The sequence below is a fragment of the Genypterus blacodes genome, unplaced genomic scaffold (assembly GCF_046128005.1).
Source record: "Genypterus blacodes isolate CSIRO-AG114 ecotype Tasmania unplaced genomic scaffold, CSIRO-AGI_Gbla_v1 ptg000055l_1, whole genome shotgun sequence".
NCBI classification, from domain to species: Eukaryota; Metazoa; Chordata; class Actinopteri; order Ophidiiformes; family Ophidiidae; genus Genypterus; species Genypterus blacodes.
Window position 1 is genome coordinate 3,547,550 of NW_027466867.1, and position 22,581 is coordinate 3,570,130.

Consider the following 22,581-nt stretch of genomic DNA (forward strand, 5'->3'; position numbering starts at 1 on the left):
GGAGAACTCTTCATCAAGATTTCCCTGCTATATCAAGATATTACTTGATATAGCATGCAGAAGCAGGAGCCAATCAGGTGCTCTTATGGGCTTGACAGCGAGGGAAGGTGCAGACCACCCATCCTGAGCGGGTCTTCTCACATTCCAGCATGTACACACGGGGAGGATCGTGACAGTAACTGGAGATCTGAGGAAACAGCAGGCCATCTTTGATGTCTATATTCAGGATGGACTCCTCTGTTTATTGCTGGATAGTGCATATCTGACATTTGGGAGATACATGGGGAGTTATTTAGGGTGGGTGTGTCTACCCGTTAATGTGGGTCAAATCGTTGTTTTCGAGTGAAATTAAAGAAAGCCCTCTCTGTATCCCTTTGGGCTGAGACTTTAGACTGAAAGGCCAACTTCAAAGTAATCAAAGTGGAGATTCTGTAGAAATCCTGTTTTGAGTACATTACATTGCATTACCAGCATTTGGCAGACGCTTTTATCCAAAGCGACTTACATTGCATTACACTACCACCCTTCGCAGAGGGGGACTCGAACCGGCGGCCCTCCGATTCCCAAGCGGAAGCTCTACCCACTGAGCCACTGCCTCCCCCATGGAGGAGTATGATTCTCTTCACTGGCATTTGGTGTAATAACAATGTATATAAAAGGCGACCACATCAGCCCCATGTGTGTTTACACAAGGGTTCAAACTGAATGACTTCCTTGATTCTTTCTTTTTGAACTCTTCCTTTTTAGGCAATGGGCTGCTGCTTGGAGCCCCCTCTTGGGATTCTGTGGGAATTCCTTAGCTCGCTTGCTTGGCAGTTGGTTTTCAATCCTGCAATATTGTTGTTTCAGGGTGTGAGGATGGGAAGAAGAAGGAATTAAAAAATTGTGTTGTGTTGCCACATCTTGACCCACCCTGAGGTCGTAAACAAATGTTTGTCTTTTGTATGATCAGAAGAAGTGCCCAGAATTCATTCCTAAGAAATGTTCCAAATGGCAAAGTGACTTCGGAGTGGTGTGTGAGTGGTGCATTCAATATCATGTCATTCTGTAAAATGCTAAATTCAATGTCTGTTTTTGATTTATTTCTGCTGTATCCTCTTCTATGATTTCTGTGCAATAACTAGACAAGAAATATATCGTTAAAATGTAAAAAGAAGTAAAGAAAGATTGAAAAAACAAAACACATTTTCAATAATGTTTTTGTCCTGCAAAAATCAGGTTTGATCCAGACGGTTACGATCATCGTGATCTCATCCTCTTTAAATGCTGAAAGTGGAGCTTGTCTAACCAGTTTAATTTACAAGTCTGGAATCCCTCTCAGTGCACTACGCACATGCAGTATTTCCCTTTTTAGGACATCAGAATCTATTACGTAATTTAGGGAGCGCTCTCAGGCTCAGGCAAAGTCGCCTGTGTGGAAGGGGGCGGTACTATTGTTAGCTGGCACTCCAGCTCAACCAATCACAGATCTGGGACTATTGCTACGCGCTCGCTGATTCGCCAGTAGACGGCCGCAGTTGTGTGACGTCCGGTTTTGCTCGCTCTCGCTCTCGCGCTCTGACTGGGAGTTGATGGCTCCACGGGAGTAGTTGTTGGCTTCCTACCGGAGAGTGAAACTGTCCTGGAAGAGAAAACTATCCCGGGTTTGTTGTCGGCGCATTTAGCAGGAGTTTCGGACAAACCTACCGGACATTTTTCACCTTTCTACCCTTGGATAGTGGTCTGAAATTGTCACCATGCCGGTGTTTCACACGAAGACGATAGAAAGTATCCTGGAGCCGGTGGCTCAGCAGATATCCCATTTGGTGATAATGCATGAAGAAGGTGAAGTTGACGGGAAAGCCATCCCGGATCTGACGGCGCCGGTGGCCGCAGTGCAGTCGGCGGTTAGCAACCTTGTTCGTGTGAGTGTGTTTTTTCCTTTTCACCCCTCATTTTACGGAGCAAAGTATGCCTGAAACTAGCCTACCTGTCGCTCTTTGTCTCACTTCTGGCTATTTCGAATGCTGAAAACACACAACCGTAGCCCTCCGTTAAACCTACGTGTTTGAAATCCATATATTTAATAACATAATAGACGTGGATTCTTTTAAAAGTTTGTTGAAGTAGTTTGACTCGGGGCAAAGGGCAGTGACGCCCTTTTCCCCTTGAAAATATGCCCTGCCTCCTCTGGAGCTCACTGCCATATCCTGACGTAGGCATGAGCCCCACACAACCCCGATACACACATGGCATCAAGGAAAGACACTGCACTGAAGCTCACTGGAACAATAGATGTGCAGTGAACGAGACAGTAGTTTTTTTTGGGATACTACTGTTCATATAATAATGAAACAAAAGCGTACTGCACTGTAGTCTGACTGCATGAGCCCAATATACCGATATACCTTCCTTATACTTGCAATCTAAACTCCCAAATACATCTCTAATCAAATGTTTAAGTCTTCACCTCCATGGCTCCTGTAGGAAGTCACTGTAAATCGGTTTTTAGTGGATCTGATTCACAAAAAACAGATTTAGTCACTGCATAATTTCTATCATCAATCAGCAGGGAGGTGGACAGGAAATGCATAGACATAGAAAAATGTAAGCACCAACCTTGTAACCTTTTAACCTTGTAACCTGCACTGATTCACTTAGAAGAAAAGCTGACGATTGATTGGTGATGCAGTTCAGAACACATCACTTCTACACGCACAGATATAAACTCTAGGTCTCAGGTCTCATTGAGATTAAAGCGATTTAAGATTGATGTGTCATTGGAGGCAAAGGTGTAAACAGCCAGCAAGTACTAACAAGCAGAAGTAAAGTAATGCAAAATCTACAGGAAATGACTTTTCACACGTTAAGCAAGTGTTGCAAGTGCAAATATGAAATAAGGTTGAGAGGAGCCTTCTAAAGTTCTGATTTGACAAGTTTGCACTGTACAAGAAAACCGAATCATTGCTTTTTCCTCTCATTTCCAGTTTATACATTTTGAATTGGCAGTGAAACAGTACTTTGTCCCCTCAGTCTGACTCTTGGCCAGGTTTGAAGAGTATGAGTAGTTTTGTGTATGTGGTTAACTTAACTATATGGTACACTTCCCTATGTTTCTATTAATTAATATGAAGTTATTATCTATTCTCTACATTGGACTCCACTAGAATTCGACCAAAGTATGTCAAACACTCCCAAATGGCAACATCATCATGGTGTCCCTGCCCGCACTCATTCTCAGTTCTTTCTAGCTTTCAATCATGCTCTGCCACACTGTCATTTAACAAACACTCAATTCAGTGCAGCGTCTTTCTCACGACCAAAAGCAGCTGTGGTTCCAAGTAAATATAGAATCAGAAACATGCACGACTACAATGGTGTCCCCCCTCAGCCACACTGTGACCATCTGAAACCAGGGAAAGAAAGTCAGACAGGATTGCTTCCCCTTGTTTATTCTCTTAATAGGAGGTAATTAGCAGCGGCCTTCATTTTACAATAATTTCCTTAACTTTTGCACTGAAACACAAAGCAGTACACGTTTCCCGGAGGGGAGATGACAGGGGGAAAGGGGAGAAGATATCAACGTCCTGTCAGGCCATGTGGTTTAGGTTTAAGGAAGAGATAAAAGCTAATTTAAGGCAGTTGAGTGTCGGTCTCTGTCAGCATGAGAAAGCTCAGATCTCTGAAAGTTGCTGGTTGGACATTTACTCTGGTGTCTCCTGACAGCAAAGCAATACTTCATTTAGAAAGATTGGCCCACAATTAATCTACAACTGTACTTTTTGTAATCCAAAATTTCACTTTCACACTAGAGGACTTCACATTAGTTATGTATAGGCTGTTGCAACACCCGTCGAGACTTCCTTCCTCTGAGGGAGATTGCAGACAAGTATTCAGAACTATAATTTGGTTGTCAGAACCCGATAACCATCACAATGTAGTGACGCCGGTTCAAATCTCTGTCCCATCCTAAGGATGCATGAAGTTTTGGAAGCTGACCTGCTGCCATAAACACTAACATGTTTCAGGCAATTCAGCCTTTTTGAACTTGAACTTGAACAGAGGGAGAGAGAGAGAGAGAGAGAGAGAGAGAGAGAGATCCCAAGCTGGACTGGGCTGGGTTGTGTGCTTACTGTATGTGCTAATATTGAGACTAAATGGCAATGATTAAGAAAACCTAGACGGTCAGCTCATGGCTTACTCACTTATTGGATACAAATGGACTTAAAGCTCAGATGGAAACATTTGAGTAATGCTTTTATGTAGAATTGACAGTCCATCAGAGCCTTTCAGCAATAATGGAACACATACACATGGCCTGGGGTACAATGACCTCAGATCTCTGGATTATCAGAACAGTGACTGGACATTTCCACCAGTGTCAGGAAGGCATAACGTCTGTAATTATCTCCAGATGTTGCAACATTACCCCCATAGACAGTGCGATGATGTCATTGAAGTTAAGCATCCAGTGTAATGTCTCATAGTTTCGCAAACCCAAGAATCCGCAGCAACGGTGCTTAATGTCCATGCACACACACTTTGATTCAGACCTCATCTGTCAGAAGTAGTAGCTCAGTGTGAATGTAATTGCGCACAGTGGGGTGTGAGATCCAAACACAACTTGAAAGTAAATTCCTAGTTTGATTGTTGTAAAGGATCAGGTCATGTAGTGTGTGAGTGTGTGTGTGTGTGCTTCCTCCGTGTTCTAATTAACTTTGCCCAGGCGATTTCCGGGCGGGGTTCTTGAAAGGGAAGCCATTCATCTCTGTGCGCCTGATCCTCAGGAAACACAAGGCTTCTTCTAATGCATTTTGTTCCGAAATGTAACCAGCATTGCCAGAAAAGCTTGGTTTACATTGAATACAGCTTTCAAATGACATTTACCACTCAGTGTCTTTGGCTGCTATGTTTCCTGATTGAGACAATGAGCCAGACCTTAATTGAAGATGAATGTTAGGAATGTGAAGAATTCCCAGCAAGCAGGAATACATCCTGTCTTATAGGGGAGGGGGTGTGTGTGTGTGCGTGCGCTGTGTTCGTAGGATTCAAATCTGTTCCACAACAACCTGTAGATACAAATGCAACTTGAAGTCAGTAGCTACAGTAACTGTTCCTAATATGAAGCTGCTGTAGAAGATAGAGAGTTATGTCAGTGGTCACCCATTCAAATGGCTACAACCTCTTTTTATTTCAGGCCTGTGGTTCTTTATTATTTTTACAGCTCCTTTATATAGACTTGGCTTGAAGAAAAGAATTCCAGTAATGCACGGTCTTGGAACGGATGAAGTCAGTGTTTTTCTTCCTGCTTGCACAACTCGCAGGGCAGCGTCTGCAGACTTCAAAGCCCCGTGACATGCAGAGATGCACCTGTGTAAAAGTAGGGCTCTTGTTCAACACTGGCTGGAGAGGAAAAGCTTGCATCTCCTGTGATGTTGCAGCGTGTTACAAAATACCACAGTGCTTTATGCAATAATCAGAGGAGGGGCGGAGGAGGTTTTGTGTTGAGCTGATGAAATGGAGGAAGCTTAAGTCAGGAAGTCTGTGAGCGCTCCAGCTGTTGGTACCACACAGGAGGAGTGAGACGGCTCGAGCAATGAATGAGAAACTGACTGCTGCCACTGCAAACAGGGACACAGCGTGCAATCGTTGTGGGAGTTGGGTCATTTAGGAAGCAACAAATGGGTTTAACGCCTGGGTTTCTCTTTGTAAATGCTTGTTTCTCCCAATTCTAACTTTGCGTGCATCTCATCTTAGACTTGGTCTTCTGCTTGACATTACACGTTGTTCCATTTGTGCCGTCGTAGATCTCTGCGGTCACCATGAGTAACCCAGCATTGTGTAAAAGCTGGCCAACGTATGAAAGGCAGGCTGTGTCTTTGCAGCCTTGAGGCTTTGAGAGTGTCCTTTCTTCTCCCTGCAGACGGACGGCCGCTGTCAACAAAGCTTAGTCTGTTCTCCGGCCCCGGACACTTTATCAAGCTACTTCACAGCACAGGGTTTCCTCTCTGCTCGTGTCTGGAGAAAGGCGTGTCACCATTTGCACTCCAGACACAATTGCCAGTCAGCATTACAAAGCAGAGTGTGAAGGCTTAGATTAAGATGATAAGGGAATCGGTCTCTTGCTATTACCTCAAGCTATCACCTTGATTACGTAATCCTTGGGGTCAGGACTTGACATGTACATTAAAATGTTGAATATACTCTGATTCAGGTCATCAAAACGTTGGCATGTAAGATGTAGTATTAATTGTTTATCTCTGCTTACTCTGAGTAACAGACACAGATCATGTGATTGTAAATCGATTGGCTCTACATGTGATCATGGTAACCTGAGCAAGACAACTCTGCATGAAGGGTTGTACATGATACTTTGTGTACATTTTTGGCAAACCATGGAATCCTATGTATTCCATCCATGTATGTACATGTATACCAAGCTAACAAGGTGAGTGTCCTCTCTCATTGGAGCAGGAATGACTGTTGGTTTGACTTGTTCCTTTAAAAAAAAAAAAAAAAGGTTTATTGTTCTTATCAGAAAGTATGTGGTCCAAAAAACTAGACCCAGACTCGAAATAGAGAAGAAAGCCAGGTGTGATGAACTGCTTGACAACAACCATAAACTTGGGTCACAGTTCTATTTTTACAGTGAATTGTTTGGCTCACAGCTCTGTGGACTGTTTTTAAACCCCAGGAAGGGGAGGATGGAGAGGAGTTGTTGTGTGCAGCATCAATAAGCAGCTTCTCTGTGTCCTGCAAGACACTTCAGAGTGAGCAAAGCACAGTGACCTGCAGAGATGCACCTGTGTGAGAATAGGGTATAGTAAAAGCTTGCATCTTCTGTCATGTTAGAGCGCTGCTTCCTGTTACCTGCAATGTGTCAGGGGACTTTGTACTGCTGTGTCATACTTCTCCTTTAGAACATGTGGAGGCTTTACTCTATCATGTTGGCAACAATGCATTGAGTAAAGTCTGAAACGGTTTCATCGCCCCGAAACAAGACGATCAAGTCTATGAACTACTTGAGAGATTTCCGAGGAAAAGTCAATCTTAGGCATTCAGACTTCCTAGTAAAGGCTTGAAGATATTTCACCTCTCATCCAAAAGGCTTCTTCACTTCCTGCAGACTGGTGGGGATTCCCAGATTATTGGAGCCACCAGTGGCCGGGTGTGGAAAATGGCAACAGGTGGGGTTCAGGAGTTAGACTATGACTAATAAGGAGTATCAATGATCCTAACTACGACTCCAGAGAGGTTCAAACCTGGGAATCCCCCACCAGTCTGCCAGAACTGAAGAAGCTTTACTTTTCTTTGGATACCCTGACCTGGATGACTAAGAACCTTCACAGACAACTCGACAGACTCTGATGTAGCATCACAGTAGCCTCTCATGGCAGGAATGTCAGGGTGGCACATGCACACTGAGATTGACAGCCAGTGCTAAGCTCCAGTTTTAGTTCGGCACAACCTTTGGCCCTCATTCATAACCGCTAAGTTAGTCACAGTCCCCGTGGCCCAATGAAAAGAGAGTGAAGAGACGTATATCGGCTCTGTCCCATTACGGGCTCTTGGTCAACCATCTGGGATGGCTCTGCTGCTGTCTGTTGTTGGATAAACATCCAAGCTGCATCAGAACTAACCAGAACGGACGAGCAACCCATCTTTTCAGCATTCTTGTTGCCTAAAATGGCAATCGAGTAAACAATAGCTAGCTAGTCTGAGTCACTCTGCATGTACTGTTGAACTGAGATGAATTTGCCTTGCACAAGTAATTTGTGAACTTGGTGAGGAGGCCTTGTTTGCTTGCTGTCCTTTGTTTGTATGGACTTTGGTGTTTTGTAAAGCATTACCCCCAACAGTGCGCCTTAGGAGGTATAAACTTTGTTGGCTAATGCAAGATGTGGAAACATGTTGAAAATGAATTGTGTGTGAGTGACTGTGAGGTAATCGATGTTGTAAGAAACCTTCTAAAGACCGTCTAACTGTTAGAGCGTCTTTATAGACTCTAACCTACACCTACTGGGCCGTGATGCAGCCTATTGACCGAGTCAGTGTCCTGGTATGAACACGTGATGTATCACCCACATCAGCTTGATGGGGGTTAGTTGTGTGTGTGTGTGTGTGTGTGTGTCCTAGCAGAGCTGAGATCATGGTGGGGGAGGTGAGTCATCGTGGCATTTTTAGGGAGAGGAGGCGTCCAGCTGCTTTACATATCAGAGCTCCGCTGAGCCCTGGCTTTGCTCCAGCAGCTCCCTCGGTGAAATAACTCTTTGTCACTCTACAAGTAACAAAACATGTTCCTAAGAAACGGCATGAATAAAGACTAAACTCCTTCAGGGGGAGAAGAACATAGTGTGGTAGCCAAGTTTGTACATTTAATGGTTGATGTAGAAAATGTGCATCAAGGATTTGGAATAGATCCATCAAGTGAAGATGAATATGGACACATTATTGAGAACAGTGGTGGGTCAAACAATAGGAGAAGTAGCTCCACAACACAATTCCAAACTAATTCTGCCCAGATATTAAGCCTTACTTGGGAGGAAACACGTGGATGATTCGCTGTACGGTCAATCCATCGGGTTTCAAGATGGCGTTGAGCAGTTCGGGATGGCAGTATGGGTTCAAGGTCCTAAAGCTGGATTCAGATTACAAAAGTAGTAAATAGTAAATAAAAGAACAATGCAGCACAATAGGAAAATATCAAAAATGAAGTTAGAAGCATTCTGGTGTGATTGTAGCCCTCTGTTAGTCTGGATCTATCTACTCACTCACTGTTTCAGGGGCTGGAGCCGATCCAAGCAGTCACTGGGTAAGAGGCAGGGTGCCCATCAGCAGCCTATCACACAATCAGACACACCCACATTTACATGAACCCCGAGCTCGTCACGAGATCAGAAGAGGCGTGCTGGCAGATGGCACTCTTTTCCGGCTGTCTGGAATATTGACAGGGCCTCCGCCAGGCCTCTGAATCTCAAATTTGATCAGAGATGAAATCAAAATGGCCACACTGACTGAAGATGAGTGGAACAACAACAATCTTTATTTTGAAACGATTCAATTGATCCAAAAGGGTTCATAGGAAGTAGAGTTATGTTGAACATGCAGTAAGAGGTGACAGAACCATACTGTGTTTTCACTCAGCTCGCCATACGATGGAAACATCACGCGGCATCACACAGTGGCTCAACTTTCCAGGTTCAATCTCGTCTTCTCCCCGTGTTCAGCAGAGATAACCCCCGCCTGTTAATTGCAGACAAAGTTGTCGCATGAAAGTGAGAACGATTGCACAGCATATGTGTACGCTGTAATCCACCGGTGACCTTACTGCTGCGGCTCCTCGACCTTTGCCCAGTGCATGCTGGGACAGGCTCCGGTCCCCTGTGACCCCTGGAAACGATTCAGCGAGTTTGAAAAAAAGCAAATGAACTGCAAGTGGTTGAAGTCAGATAAAGTGAGCTCATGTTACTGACAAACTTCATGTTCATGCACGTGCAATAACACACACTTCCTTTTATGTGGACAACAATGGCCATGTGTTTATCCAGTTTACTTCTGTTTTTCTGAATGTAACTAACCTTCGTCATTTGTTCTACAGGTGGGGAAGGACACGGTACAAACCACAGAAGACCAAATCATGAAACGGGACATGCCGCCGGCTTTTATCAAGTAAGCATCTTTCCCCCCAAGCGTCCGAATGAATACAGAGTGAAACCACGCTGCTGCTGCTGTACAGGAATAATTCCTCCTCTCTCTGTGGACCCACTCTCCTCTTTTTGGCTCTCTTTCTCTCTTTATCTTTTGCAGTAATGGCTGGTTGTACCCAAGCAAAGGTCAGACATGGCATGTTAAGTGCCTCACAGTCTTGCCCCTGGTGTAACAGAAATACATGCGAGGGAGGAGTTCCTTTTTCCCCCTGAAGGAGAATGGCCTCAATCTAGTTATAAGTGCTGCTGCTGCTTCTAAACATGTAGGGAAGGAGCGACACACATCTGTCCATCCAGCTTTTGTTTACATCTGCTTTCAATCCTTGTGAGAAATCATTCTATGTTGTGCTCAGCTGCTTTCTGTGTGTGTATCACCAGCCATGATTAAGTGAGAGACTAGTGGTAAAGAAGGGGACACCAGGACCTGGGAGCCCCCCCGCTCCTCCCTGCCCCCCCAAGGTCAGGGATGAAATGCATTGGCAGGCGTAGGTCGTCAGGCTCAACACATTTGGCGCCTCCAAGTCACATCGTCACCCTGTCGTCATCCATCAGCACATGTGCTGGAATGTGTCTCCTTCACTAAATATAGTGTCCGTGGCGGTCCGGTTCATGCATGGCCTCGTCTCGTTTCTCGCTGCTGCACTCGCTGAGAGGAACATGGCTGGCTCAACTGCTCGGTGTCATGCATATAGATTTGCATTCAGCTTTCGGTAGACGTGCGTCTTTGGAGTAATGCAAACTTGAGCGCCTGGCGTTTGGCCCCAAAATGTGGAAAATACACGTAATATTCCCCTGTTACTCATCTGGCCTACAGGCAGAAGTAGGAAGTTGGGATTGTATGGGAAGCGGAACACGTGTCAGGGGTTGGCTTGTTGCCTGTTTCTATGTGTGCAGCTATTTGCCTCTTTTGATACGCAGGTGGCTCGCACAAAGCAGAAACAAAGGGCTGAGCCTGAATGGTCGCCGGAGTTCACTGACGACTGGCGCCTCACCTCACGGGGAGATACAGCTGGAATTTGGAGTTCCAAAGCCCAGAATTGAGTTGTCAATGGTTCCCCAGGCAGATTTCCAATTGCAGAGACTAAATTCCACCATTATAGAAGGAGACATGGTTGTTCAAACGTCCCTTGCTCAAACCTGACTCACACACGAACAGGGTAGTGAGCAGGTAATCGTACACATTAATGGCAGTAGGCAATACTTTCAAATAAAACAGTAACCATCTTTGCTCATTGCCTTAAACCCTTTTGTCTGTGCTTCTAGGTAGATAGCTGAATGTGTAGTAGCTGCATAGAGCTCCTTGTTACAGTAGCTTGTTGAATCTTGAGTTGTTGTGCCTCCACCGTACATCCTCTCCTTCTCATGTTCTTATTTTGCTGTTTTGGACACAAATGACAAGTAAATACTCAACAACAAACCAACCCAAAAAATCTCATACTGTAATATTAATTTGAGAGTTTTGTCAGTTCAAGAGCAAAAAGATGAAAAGCAAAATAATGTGAGACATGAAACACATTTGGACGTTGATGTCTTGGCTCCTTGTATCTCGGCGCTTCTGTTTTCGCTGCAGGCAATTCACAAGTTCCATGCATTAAGGGGTTGTCTGGCTTTTTGAAGGGCATCTTATCATCAGCATGACTTCTCTTCAGATGTGTATTTAATTCACTTTTTGACTGGTCTTAAAACCGTTGCTCTTGTATTTCCCATAGAGTGGAGAATGCGTGCACTAAGCTGGTGCAGGCTGCCTCCATGCTGAAAGCCGATCCATACTCTGTCCCTGCTCGCGATTACCTCATCGATGGCTCCCGAGGCATCCTGTCTGGAACATCTGACTTGCTCCTGACCTTTGATGAAGCAGAGGTATTGATTTGTATATAAATATACAGTACATTGATGTATTATTCTGCAGGAGTTGACTCGAGGAACGAGCGGGTGAGAGGTTTGTTACAGCCTCTGACATCTGGCCACATATCCTTAAGTCCAGTTTACTAGCCTGTCTCATCTACAGTTTATCATGATTCCCTCTGTTCTGCAGTATGGACTTGTTTCCTATGTGTGCAATGTGAATTTGATAAAGTTCATGAAAGCTACTTACAGGAGAAATTGTCTCCTCTCTCTAGAATCTAGGTTATCTCAGTTTGGTTAAAATCTCCAGTGAATTCATTGTGTTCCTTAAAGACAACGGAGAGTAGAAAGAATGGTGACTCGGCTCTTTGGCAAGTTTTGATAGCCGGCCTCCCACTGCTATCTGCAGTAATCAGCAGGACTCAATGGGAGTCATCATTCAGCAGGGTGTCAGGGTGTCAGGCACAGCTCTTAAGAGTGCAGGGCCATGTTCAACCAGCAGAGTCTAATGTTTACATGTTCTCCCTTTAGGTTCGTAAAATAATCCGCGTGTGCAAAGGCATCCTGGAGTACCTGACCGTGGCAGAGGTGGTGGAGTCTATGGAGGACTTGATCACATACACAAAGAACCTCGGACCAGGTCAGTCAGTCAGTCAGTCAGTCAGTCAGTCAGTCAGCACTTCAGATCTCTCTGTCCCCTGGTTTGACAGATTCAGGCTCTAAACTATGAAGTTAACACCAGGGAAATGTTTCTGCTGCGTTCATATGTTTGTTGTCACTTCTGTTCAGGGATGACGAAGATGGCGAAGATGATCGACGAGCGACAGCAGGAACTGACTCACCAGGAGCACCGCGTGATGCTGGTGAACTCCATGAACACGGTCAAAGAGCTGCTGCCCGTCCTCATCTCAGGTAAACACACTCTGCTACACACTGCGTTCAATAGAAAGTAGGTCAAGCTGACGTCATTTCACAAGGTGGGGCTTCATAACCAAACACAATGGATGTAATTCATAACAAAATAATGGTAACTACTCTGTGTCACGTTAAAAGAATTACGTCTCAGTTTGTTTCCAAGGCATCGACACATACATACACGTTCAAATTCTATGATATACTTCAGGTATAAAGATCTTCGTGACGACCAAGACCTCTGGGAGTCAGGGCGTGGAGGAGGCCTTGAAGAACCGCAACTTCACCTTTGAGAAGATGAGCGGCGAGATAAACGAGATCATCCGAGTTCTGCAGCTCACTTCCTGGGACGAAGATGCCTGGGCCAATAAGGTATGTTCCGTTTATATTGTTTGTATACTGTAGAATTTAAAAACACACTTTGCTGTTGTCTTTATGAATCAAAAGTGGATTCAGTGTTTGTATGAGCACAGACTGACGTTTATCTCCAACCCTTCCCACTCCCAGAATGCCCTTCTGCATCAACGGACTCTATTCTCCTGTACTGTTCCGTGTCTTTCTCCCTTCTTCAAACGCATGCATCTTGTTTCATCCGGTTGTGAAGTAGAAACGAGTACTTTCTCACTGATTCCAATGAAAGCAGATGAACTTTAATTCCCTTTCGTCTTGTCTAGCTCTTTAATCTCTGCACGTGACGCCAACACTTTTCCAAATGGGTCCTTCCTATTTGTCGACTCTCCTGTGTTGCCCCGTCTGGTTGAACATTTTGTATTCACGTGGTTTCTTCCTTTCTTTTTGTACCATTTCTTTTCCTCCCCTTCACCCCCTGTAGAAGGTAAGCTTTGCCTCTCTCGCCCCTTGGTTGTGCAGCAGCATGTCTGATAGATGTGTGCTGTCTTGTGCTCTTGTGGTGCCATTTGCGTGCGATTGAAACAGCTGTGCTATTGAATTAGACAGTGTGAGAGTAAGCGACACACTTTAGCGGTGTGAATACTGTAACACTGCTGAAGGAATGGGATTGTTTTGGAACAAACGGAATGGATGAAATGAAATCTGTGCAGTATTTTACTTGCGTGTTTGTTTTGCTTCCTGACACGACATTGTGTCTGTGTGTCCTCCTCCATTGGTCTGATTATTGATCCCTCAGACTCTTAGGGGATTGATTTAGGTGTCTTCTATCACCAGGAAGGATCTGGTTCCTCCAAAGTCCCCCTGGTTCTAACAGCCCACAGGAGGAGAGCACACAGAAAATCTGATCTGGGTTTTTGTTTGTTCATAAACTAATGTTTTAAGTTGTACGTGTTGGCATTAATCCCACAGTAATGCTTGATGAGTTCTTCACAAGCCACGATTACTAATTCACCTTCTCACTTCACACGGTCTCTGTCATTACCACAACATACTCCCACTCTGTAATCCCATGTGAGGAGTATAGTGTGTTGCATGTGTCATAGGTCATTCTTTAGTCCGTCTGTCACTTCAGTGGCTTCCCCACGCTCACAGACGGACAGATGGTCACTGTCCCAGCAGCACGAGTCTAAAGACGAACCTAACAAATACACTCACACAGATCTGATGATATCACTCCACACCTTTCTGTCATTAACTCCCACTTTTTTATCAAGCAAACTCACTTTTATTTTTTTTATATTAACATACTTAAAGCAAGGAGCATTCCAGTCTAAGTTCTTTCTTTTAGTTCCAGGGTTTCTCAAACAACAAAGCTGGATAGAAGTATAATAGAAAAAGAACTGGGATCTGCTGTGATGATCATAAAATTATTTTTAGCTTCTCTGCATGTATACCATTTCTCCACAGCATTCAGCTACTTCCTGTTATCTGAGGGTAACATCTCAATTTACTGACAAGAGCAGTGAACATATTTATATCTAAATAATCTTATTGCGTCATGTAGAGTGGCTTTTAGACTTTTAGCCATTTACTTCCTGTGCAAGAAGTGACCAGTGACCTTGAGTTTGCACATAAATGACCCCGAAAAACAAAAAACTATTTTCCAGCATACTAGGGGACACACAGAGCAAACAAGAACTCATTGTAAACCTTAGTGATAATAATGTAAGCAGGGGACAAAGTAGTGGTGGGAGACGGCACAAATGTACCTGAACATCCCCTGCAGCTCCACTGCGTGCTTGGTGGACAGTATTTAGGTCATATATCTTCTTTTGCTTAAACTCTTGATGAACTAAGGCTTCAATGCAACATCTTAGAACCATAGGAGCATTGCCTGGTCTGCATTACAGAGAGCGGCCCCATGTGTTTGTGATTTTCTGTTATTGTTCCATGACCAATAAGCTCATTTAACCACTCAGTCGTCTCCTCTGGTCTGTGCCTTTGCTGCATGTCCTATAGGACTCCGCTTTGTGTGCTGACTTGGGCAATGAATGAACACATTGTCAAGTCAACCACTCATGGAAAGTTTGTTGTATTTCCATCCCTTTTCGATCGAGATACAATGGAGAGTGTTTTTTGGCTTTTATATAACAGGATTCACTCACTGATGGACGGAAACAGCATGTGCTGTCCGGTCGTGCCTGACGGATGTTTAGCGATGTTGCACACTGACTTTGTTGGAGGTTTCTGTTATCGGAGGACTTAACATCGGGCTCTAACATTGATCGTGGTGACGAAACAGAGCCTGGAGCTTTTCCTCACTGAATAATCTGATCAGGAAAAACTGCATGGCTTTGCATCGAATGGTTTTCACTGATCGTTCTAACTACAGCCCATCTGAATGAGGTGATCAGTCAGATCTGATTGACTTATCACAGAAACGGCAATACTGCAAATAGTGAAGACTGCATATCAAACTAAAATATCTAAAATATACTTTAATGGCATTTTCTTTAAATTAACTGTATTGGAGAATTCTTATTAAAACATGTTCATTCATATAATGGAAGTGTATCAGTAAGGCTGTAGTTGTAACGTCATCCTTGAATGAGTCAAATCTGCTCGAGCTTAGTTGAAACAAGCCACGATCTGGATACGGAGAAGGAATAGATTTGTAATCATGTGTTAACCTCGTCCACACTAAAGGTTATTTACTTGAGAGTCTTGAGAATAGAGAGTGATTGAAAGCAGTGTCTTTTCTGCTTGCACTGACTGAGTTAAGTTATTAATTTATTCTTTCAACCTTCCCTCATGACCACAAGGACACCGAGGCCATGAAGAGAGCTCTGGGGCTCATCGACTCCAAGATGGCCCAGGCTAAGAACTGGCTGAGGGATCCAACCGCTCAACCAGGTAACGCACAGGGTTGAACATGTCCTCAGGCTGGGAGTCCTGTTGTCCTGTGTCTGAATGTCAGAGTGTGTGTCTTGGTACCAGGCGATGCAGGGGAGCAGGCCATCCGCCAGATCCTGGATGAAGCCGGGAAGGTCGGTGAGCTGTGTGCAGGGAAGGAGCGCAGAGAGATCCTGAGCACAGCCAAGACTCTGGGCCAGATGACTGACCAGGTGTCTGACATGAGGGCAAGGTACTGTAAAGAACTCTCTCTGAATTTGAATAATAACATTTTTCAAATTTGCAATTTTCACACATTAACTTCAGTTCCCAGGGTTACAGAGTTCAATGAGGTAAGCCTAATGGAGAGTGGGGAGACTGGATAGCGTGTAAGACTGGAAGTGATATCCCTCTGATGGGAATCTGCTTGTTGCCAGAGCCCCTGAGTCACGCTCAGTTAAAGACAGCTGTCTGGTATTAATCTATAATCTAATTTAACCCCTGTTTGAAGACTGAACACTGAGAAATACCTCAGAGCTCTGTCTGGAAATGGAGGTCTTAGTTCTGGACAAGGGTAGGCTAGTTTGTATTTTTAAACAAAGGACTGAAAAGCATTAGTGACCGTGGTTTACAGTGTTTTCTTTTGTCCGTGGCAGAGGTCAGGGGGCCGCGCCTGCAGCCATGCAGAGGGCCCAGCAGGTGTTGCAGGGTCTGGACCTGCTCACAGGAAAGGTGGAAAACGCAGCTCGCAAACTGGAGGCCATGACTAACTCCAAGCAGGCCATCGCTAAAAGGATCGACGCTGCACAGGTGAACTCTCTCTCTCTCTCTCTCTCTCTCTCTCTCTCTCTCTCTCTCTCTCTCTCTCTCTCTGTTCCACCCATATTTAAAACTCTGAACACAATAGCCATGCAAACTCTATGCAAACTTAGCTGAAACCTCTAGTTAGGCGTGTGCAGTTGTTGCAGTTTGAGCTATTTTCTGCCTTCCGTGCCCCTTGCAGAACTGGCTGGCGGACCCTAACAGCGGCCCCGAGGGAGAGGAGAACATCAGGGCTCTCCTCACCGAAGCTAAAAAGATTGCAGACATGTGTGAAGACCCCAAAGAAAGAGAGGACATCTTGCGCTCTATTGGAGATATTGCTGCCCTCACTGCCAAGCTGTCTGACCTCAGACGACAGTAAGTTACTGACTGTTGCGGGCGTCAAGTCATCAATTATTTGTCTTAGCAAATCCATTAAGGGACTAGGTGTTTCCGCACAAATTGCACATATTCTCTCACACTGTGCTCGTGATTGAAAGACCATATTCTTATTTCCTTATAGGGGTAAAGGTGATACCCCAGAGGCCCGAGCTTTGGCTAAGCAGATCGCGACGGCTCTGCAGAACCTGCAGTCCAAGACCAACAAAGCTGTGGCCAACAGCCGGCCCGCCAAGGCCGCCGTTCATCTGGAGGGGAAGATTGAGCAGGCGCAGCGCTGGATCGACAATCCCACCGTGGATGACAGTGGCGTGGGTGAGTCTGGCTGCTCCTTCTTCTTCCTCTCACTGTCTCACACACACCCACGCAAACACACACGAAGGAGGTTACTGTCCTTACCAAGAAAAGGACACAGTGAACAGTGTAAAAGTAGTGTTTGAATCTTTAAGACATTCTGTATTATCGCGAAAAGTACAAGCTCAATCCTGCAGAACTGCTTTAGGGTTTGTTCTTAGCAGGAATATAAAAACGACATTGTGCTCAGTAAACAAGGGTTCTTATTGGATATGTCTTTCGTATCGCTGCACCCGGAGGTAAGAACAGAATGTGTTGTTTTTCCTCAGTCTTTATAATGTTCTCCTCTTATTCTGTGTGTTTCCAGGCCAGGCAGCCATCCGCGGGCTGGTGGCGGAGGGCCGCAGGCTGGCGAGCGCTCTGCCTGGCCCGTACAAGCAGGAGCTGCTGGGTAAGTGTGAGCAGGTGGAGCAGCTCATGGCCCAGCTGGCTGACCTGGCCGCCCGGGGCGAAGGAGAATCTCCTCAGGCTCGTGCCGTGGCTCAGCAGCTCCAGGAGTCCTTGAGAGTAAGACTATAATGGATCATGAGCCACACATGCTCATAGACAAGCGTCGCCCTCTGCTGGTTTCATGTAGAAACACACATAATCAAATTAGGAGGGTTAGGGGTTTGGTTAAGCTTTTAGTTACTAGTTATTCATAAGATTTGTTGACATTAAGGTGATAAATTGGTTTGTATTTCATTTGTAATGTCCTGTAAACACCACCAGGAGTATATTGGTCGGTTGTAACATCTGTTCTTCCCCCCTGCCAGGATCTGAAAGGAAAGATGCAAGAGGCAATGACTCAGGAAGTGTCCGACATCTTCAGTGACACCACCACACCCATCAAATTACTGGCAGTAGCTGCTACAGCCCCCCTTAGTGCCCCCAACAGGGATGAGGTCAGTGGTGCAGTCTGCCCTCACTCACTGGGACGTGTTTCCTTTAATACTGTTATGTTTACTGTCTGGGTATTACCTTTATTTATAACAACTCTCTTGGATAATTGTTTAATGGATGGTAGGTCTTTGACGAGAGAGCTGCCAACTTCCAGAACCACGCCAACAGGCTGGGGGCCACAGCAGAGAAGGCCGCTGCTGTGGGCACGGCCAACAGGAGCACAGTGGAGGGAATCCAGGCTGCCGTCAAGTCAACAAGAGACCTGACACCACAAGTATGTCGTACTTCAGTGTACATATCTGTTTCCACTCAACATACCTTAAGTATGAGCCAAGCTTACAGCAGTTGTTATTGGACTGATAATTCATTAATGTGTTTTTAAGGTGGTATCTGCTGCTCGTATTCTGCTGAGAAACCCTGGAAACCAAGCTGCATACGAACATTTTGAAACTATGAAGAACCAGTGGATTGACAATGTGGAGAAAATGACCGGTGAGTGTTCAGAGAGATACTGCACGATTCTACACATGGACAATAGTTGTGTGGTTCAATCAAACACCCAAAGTATATTCATTTCCCTCCAAACATATTAATGCACCCCCAAAAAATCCTCCAAGTGTACATGAGAAATAGGAGACTGTAATTGTGCTCCTAGTGATATTCCTTTGATTAACTCAATGTGGATGTTTAGGTTTGGTGGATGAGGCCATCGATACCAAGTCTCTGCTGGATGCCTCTGAGGAAGCCATCAAAAAGGACCTGGATAAGTGCCGCACGGCCATGGCTAACCATCAGCCTCAGATGCTGGTCGCCGGCGCCACCAGCATCGCCCGAAGAGCCAACCGTATTCTCCTGGTGGCAAAGAGAGAGGTGGAGAACTCTGAGGATCCTAAATTCAGGGAGATGGTGAAGGCTGCGTCCGATGAACTGAGCCAGACAATCTCTCCTATGGTGATGGACGCCAAGGCCGTGGCTGGAAACATTCACGATCCAAGTGTGTTTATGCGACTGACTGATTTCAACACTAAGGGTGTATTTGCAGAATGTGGAGCCCTTTGATTTGTTGTTAATGTTTGCTCTGCATCTCTCAGGCCTTCAGAAGGGCTTTCTGGACTCAGGCTATAAGATTCTTGGTGCTGTGGCAAAGGTGAGGGAGGCATTCCAGCCCCAGGAGCCAGACTTCCCACCACCTCCTCCTCCTGAACTCGAGCAACTCAGTGTAAGTCCTCAAAGCCCACAGATAGACCCAAGTTCAAAGGCGGCTAATCATTTCCACCATTCAAAGTTTATAATAACCTGTTTCTCATTATTAGTCCGACTTTGACTCCTTTCAGCTTAGCGATGAGGCCGCACCACCCAAGCCTCCTCTTCCTGAGGGTGAGGTTCCTCCCCCCAGGCCTCCTCCCCCAGAGGAGAAAGATGAGGAGTTCCCAGAGCAGAAGGCTGGTGAGATGGTTATCGAGCCCATGATGGTGGCTGCCAGGCAACTCCACGATGAGGCCCGCAAGTGGTCCAGCAAAGTATGTCAACATTGTTATTATGAGCTAAATTAAAGAGCAAAACCTTAAATTAAATGTTTTGGGATCCCTATTGGCCAGATCACAACAGATGTTACGCTAGAAATAGTAAACATGTCGAGACAAATTCAGAAGGATAACAATACCAGAATAGTGTTTCATTGCCAAAGTGATAACTGCCATTTATGTTCCTGTTGCATCTTGTAGGGTAACGACATCATTGGTGCTGCCAAGCGCATGGCTTTGCTCATGGCTGAGATGTCCCGTCTGGTGCGTGGTGGCAGTGGAAACAAGCGCGCCCTCATCCAGTGTGCCAAGGACATCGCCAAGGCTTCTGATGAGGTCACACGGCTGGCAAAGGAAGTCGCTAAGCAGTGTACTGACAAGCGGATCCGGACCAACCTCCTTCAGGTCAGTGCTGTAATGTTCATATTAAATCAAGCGGGTTGGTTTTTGTTTTACACAGATTAATTGAAAGATTGGACTGCTTAATAAAGATTACACCTTTATTTCTCATCCTTTTTCAGGTGTGTGAGCGCATTCCCACCATCAGCACACAGTTGAAAATCCTGTCCACGGTCAAGGCCACCATGTTGGGTCGTACCAACATCAGTGAAGAAGAATCGGAGCAGGTGAGTCGAGTTTTCACCTCCGCCAAAGACATTCTGTTTGCGGTTGTATTTGTTAATTTACTAGGATATCTTTGAGGGTATTAGATAGGAGGTTGGGCGATTTGCAAAGTAAGGAAGATTTTGTAGCCGACTGAACCAGACTGAGAGACAAGAGAAAGGCTCAGGAAACCTCAGCAGGGGATTTGAGTTAACGAGCTGATCAGAGTGAGACACCCTGAGGATACAGGATTGAACTTTTTCACAAAATTCTAATGTTCAGAGAGACTGAATTTGGGGTTTTCCTGAGCTGTGAGCCAGAATCATCATTAAACTAAATAAAGGCCTGAAATATTTCACTTTGTGTGTAATGAATCTATAATATATGAGAGTTTCACTTTTTGAATTGAATTAGTGAAATAAAGGAACTTTTCCACTATATTCTATGCACCTGTAGTTTAATGAGCTTTTGGTGGCCTTTTGCCTGTAGGTGTCACTGTTGCAAAAGTATACATTTAATTAGCCTTAATAGCCATTAGTAGATTTTCCACTATTTATCCTGTGGCTGCTATCATCTACCATTACGTGTAGATTCCTTTTATTCCTATACAATTACCTTTTTATGAAATATTTTATTTTACATACCAAATGCAAATGTTTCTTAATCTCCCTCATTGAGTTTCTTTTAATTTCCTCACCCCCAGGCCACAGAAATGTTGGTGCACAACGCTCAGAACCTGATGCAGTCTGTGAAGGAGACTGTCAGAGAGGCCGAAGCAGCCTCCATTAAGATCCGGACAGATGCAGGTTTCACCCTCCACTGGGTCAGAAAGACCCCCTGGTACCAGTAAGAGAAGAGAAGAACCACCATTCCTCTACCGTCTGCTGTTCTGTCCGGCCTGCCTGCCACACGGAGCACCGCAGCTGGGAGCAGCAGACTGAATGGACAGATAAATGCTTAGAGCGCTACGATATAGGTGTCCTTCACCCTGGCCCCATGCCCTGTCTGTAAACTGTTGCTGTTCTGATAGAATGTAAACAATGGGACTGTCAGTGCAAGTTATGCGTTAGATTCTTACTTGGAAATTCATTTTTTTTCTAATGTGTGTGTAAAAATGTCTTTTAAAGCTTATTCTGAAAAATCCCAGGAATATATATATTTTCATTCGCGGTTGGGTTTCTTATGATGTTATGTCGATGTTTTTGGTCTCTTCAAGATGCAAACAAAGGCAAGTTAAATTTGAATAGCAAACATTTTCTCCAGAGACATTTTTATATCTTTGTACTGCTAATTTCATGTAATTTTTCTTCATTCATTCACCTTTAAGACAGCACACAAACTCATAAGGAGTTGTTACAAGTACAGTATACGCTCGGCTCTCACAAAATGTATCCAGCTGCGGTATTATGTCTGTTTACACTACGATATATTAACACACATGAAAGAGAAACACAGTTTATTACTTTACATTTTGTGGGAAGATTGTAGCAGTGTTTATTTTCAATAACAGGGAGTTCTGCCAAAGACATTTTGCTATAATCTTCACAAATAAGATTGTTTGTGTTCAGCAATACATGTTTGAGTGTTCCCGGCTAGTTTTTGAGCAAAGTAATTCACAGTAGAAGTACAATTTGTAACTGCAGGGAGGTAAACATTAAAGCTGGATAACTCTGAAAGTTAAGGGCAGTGAAATCCCCCCCGCCCCTTAAAAACAGATTTCAAAGTGAATTCACTAAGCTCAGTGCCTTTGCCTCCCATTTTCTGTTTCTCAACTCTTCATCATTGTACATCCTGTGCACAATCATCTGGGTTAAAACGCGATGTGCACACTTGTCTAAGGTAGTCAAGGGATTGAGCCGGACAGGAGATAAAGCACAGTGTCATCTACAACTAATGGAATTCTCATGTTATGTTTTGATATTTCTTGATACACTTAACACATTTGACCACATTTGGTGTGTGGCAACTGTAGCTGTTGTTTTTGAAATGTCTGAAGACCTTTTAGTGTGAATGTGTCATTTCAAATATCTAATACCAACTGATGTGCCTTGCAAAAGAAACTTTATTTGCAATTGATGTTTTCATTTTCAGATTATGTTTTGTATCATCAGTACAAGGTGTCACGGTGTTGATTTGTTGTATATGATTCTCCTATAAAGCTACACACACATCAGACACGACTCGTTGCAAATCCAAATAAATCTTCATTAAAGGAATGTCAGGAATGTATTTGGATGCAGATGGGGTGAAACTAAATTCTGCTTGAGCATTGTTCACAATTTTGTAATAAAGCATTTTATAGCACTTGGAGGCATGTTTTCGTGTGTGTGTGT

At 44.5% G+C, this 22,581-nt stretch overlaps 1 protein-coding gene across 2 annotated transcripts; it reads left to right on the top strand.

Annotated features, from left to right (window-relative positions):
• Nucleotides 1-1,547: 1,547 nt before the first annotated feature.
• vclb (vinculin b) lies at nucleotides 1,548-22,558 on the top strand. 2 transcript variants are annotated; one of them, XM_076151806.1, is made up of 21 exons: nucleotides 1,548-1,904; nucleotides 9,578-9,648; nucleotides 11,396-11,546; nucleotides 12,063-12,171; nucleotides 12,321-12,443; nucleotides 12,655-12,815; nucleotides 15,617-15,707; nucleotides 15,792-15,939; nucleotides 16,343-16,496; nucleotides 16,690-16,865; nucleotides 17,011-17,201; nucleotides 17,548-17,747; nucleotides 17,996-18,124; nucleotides 18,247-18,396; nucleotides 18,506-18,614; nucleotides 18,814-19,116; nucleotides 19,214-19,341; nucleotides 19,436-19,642; nucleotides 19,847-20,050; nucleotides 20,167-20,271; nucleotides 20,952-22,558. In XM_076151806.1, the coding sequence occupies exons 1-21, from the start codon at nucleotides 1,737-1,739 to the stop codon at nucleotides 21,096-21,098; spliced, it is 3,225 nt and encodes a 1,074-aa protein (XP_076007921.1). In that variant the 5' UTR covers nucleotides 1,548-1,736; the 3' UTR covers nucleotides 21,099-22,558. The 2 variants fall into 2 exon arrangements, with proteins under 2 accessions (XP_076007921.1, XP_076007922.1); XM_076151807.1 differs by having other exon boundaries at nucleotides 19,457-19,642.
• The last annotated feature ends 23 nt before the right edge of the window (nucleotides 22,559-22,581 follow it).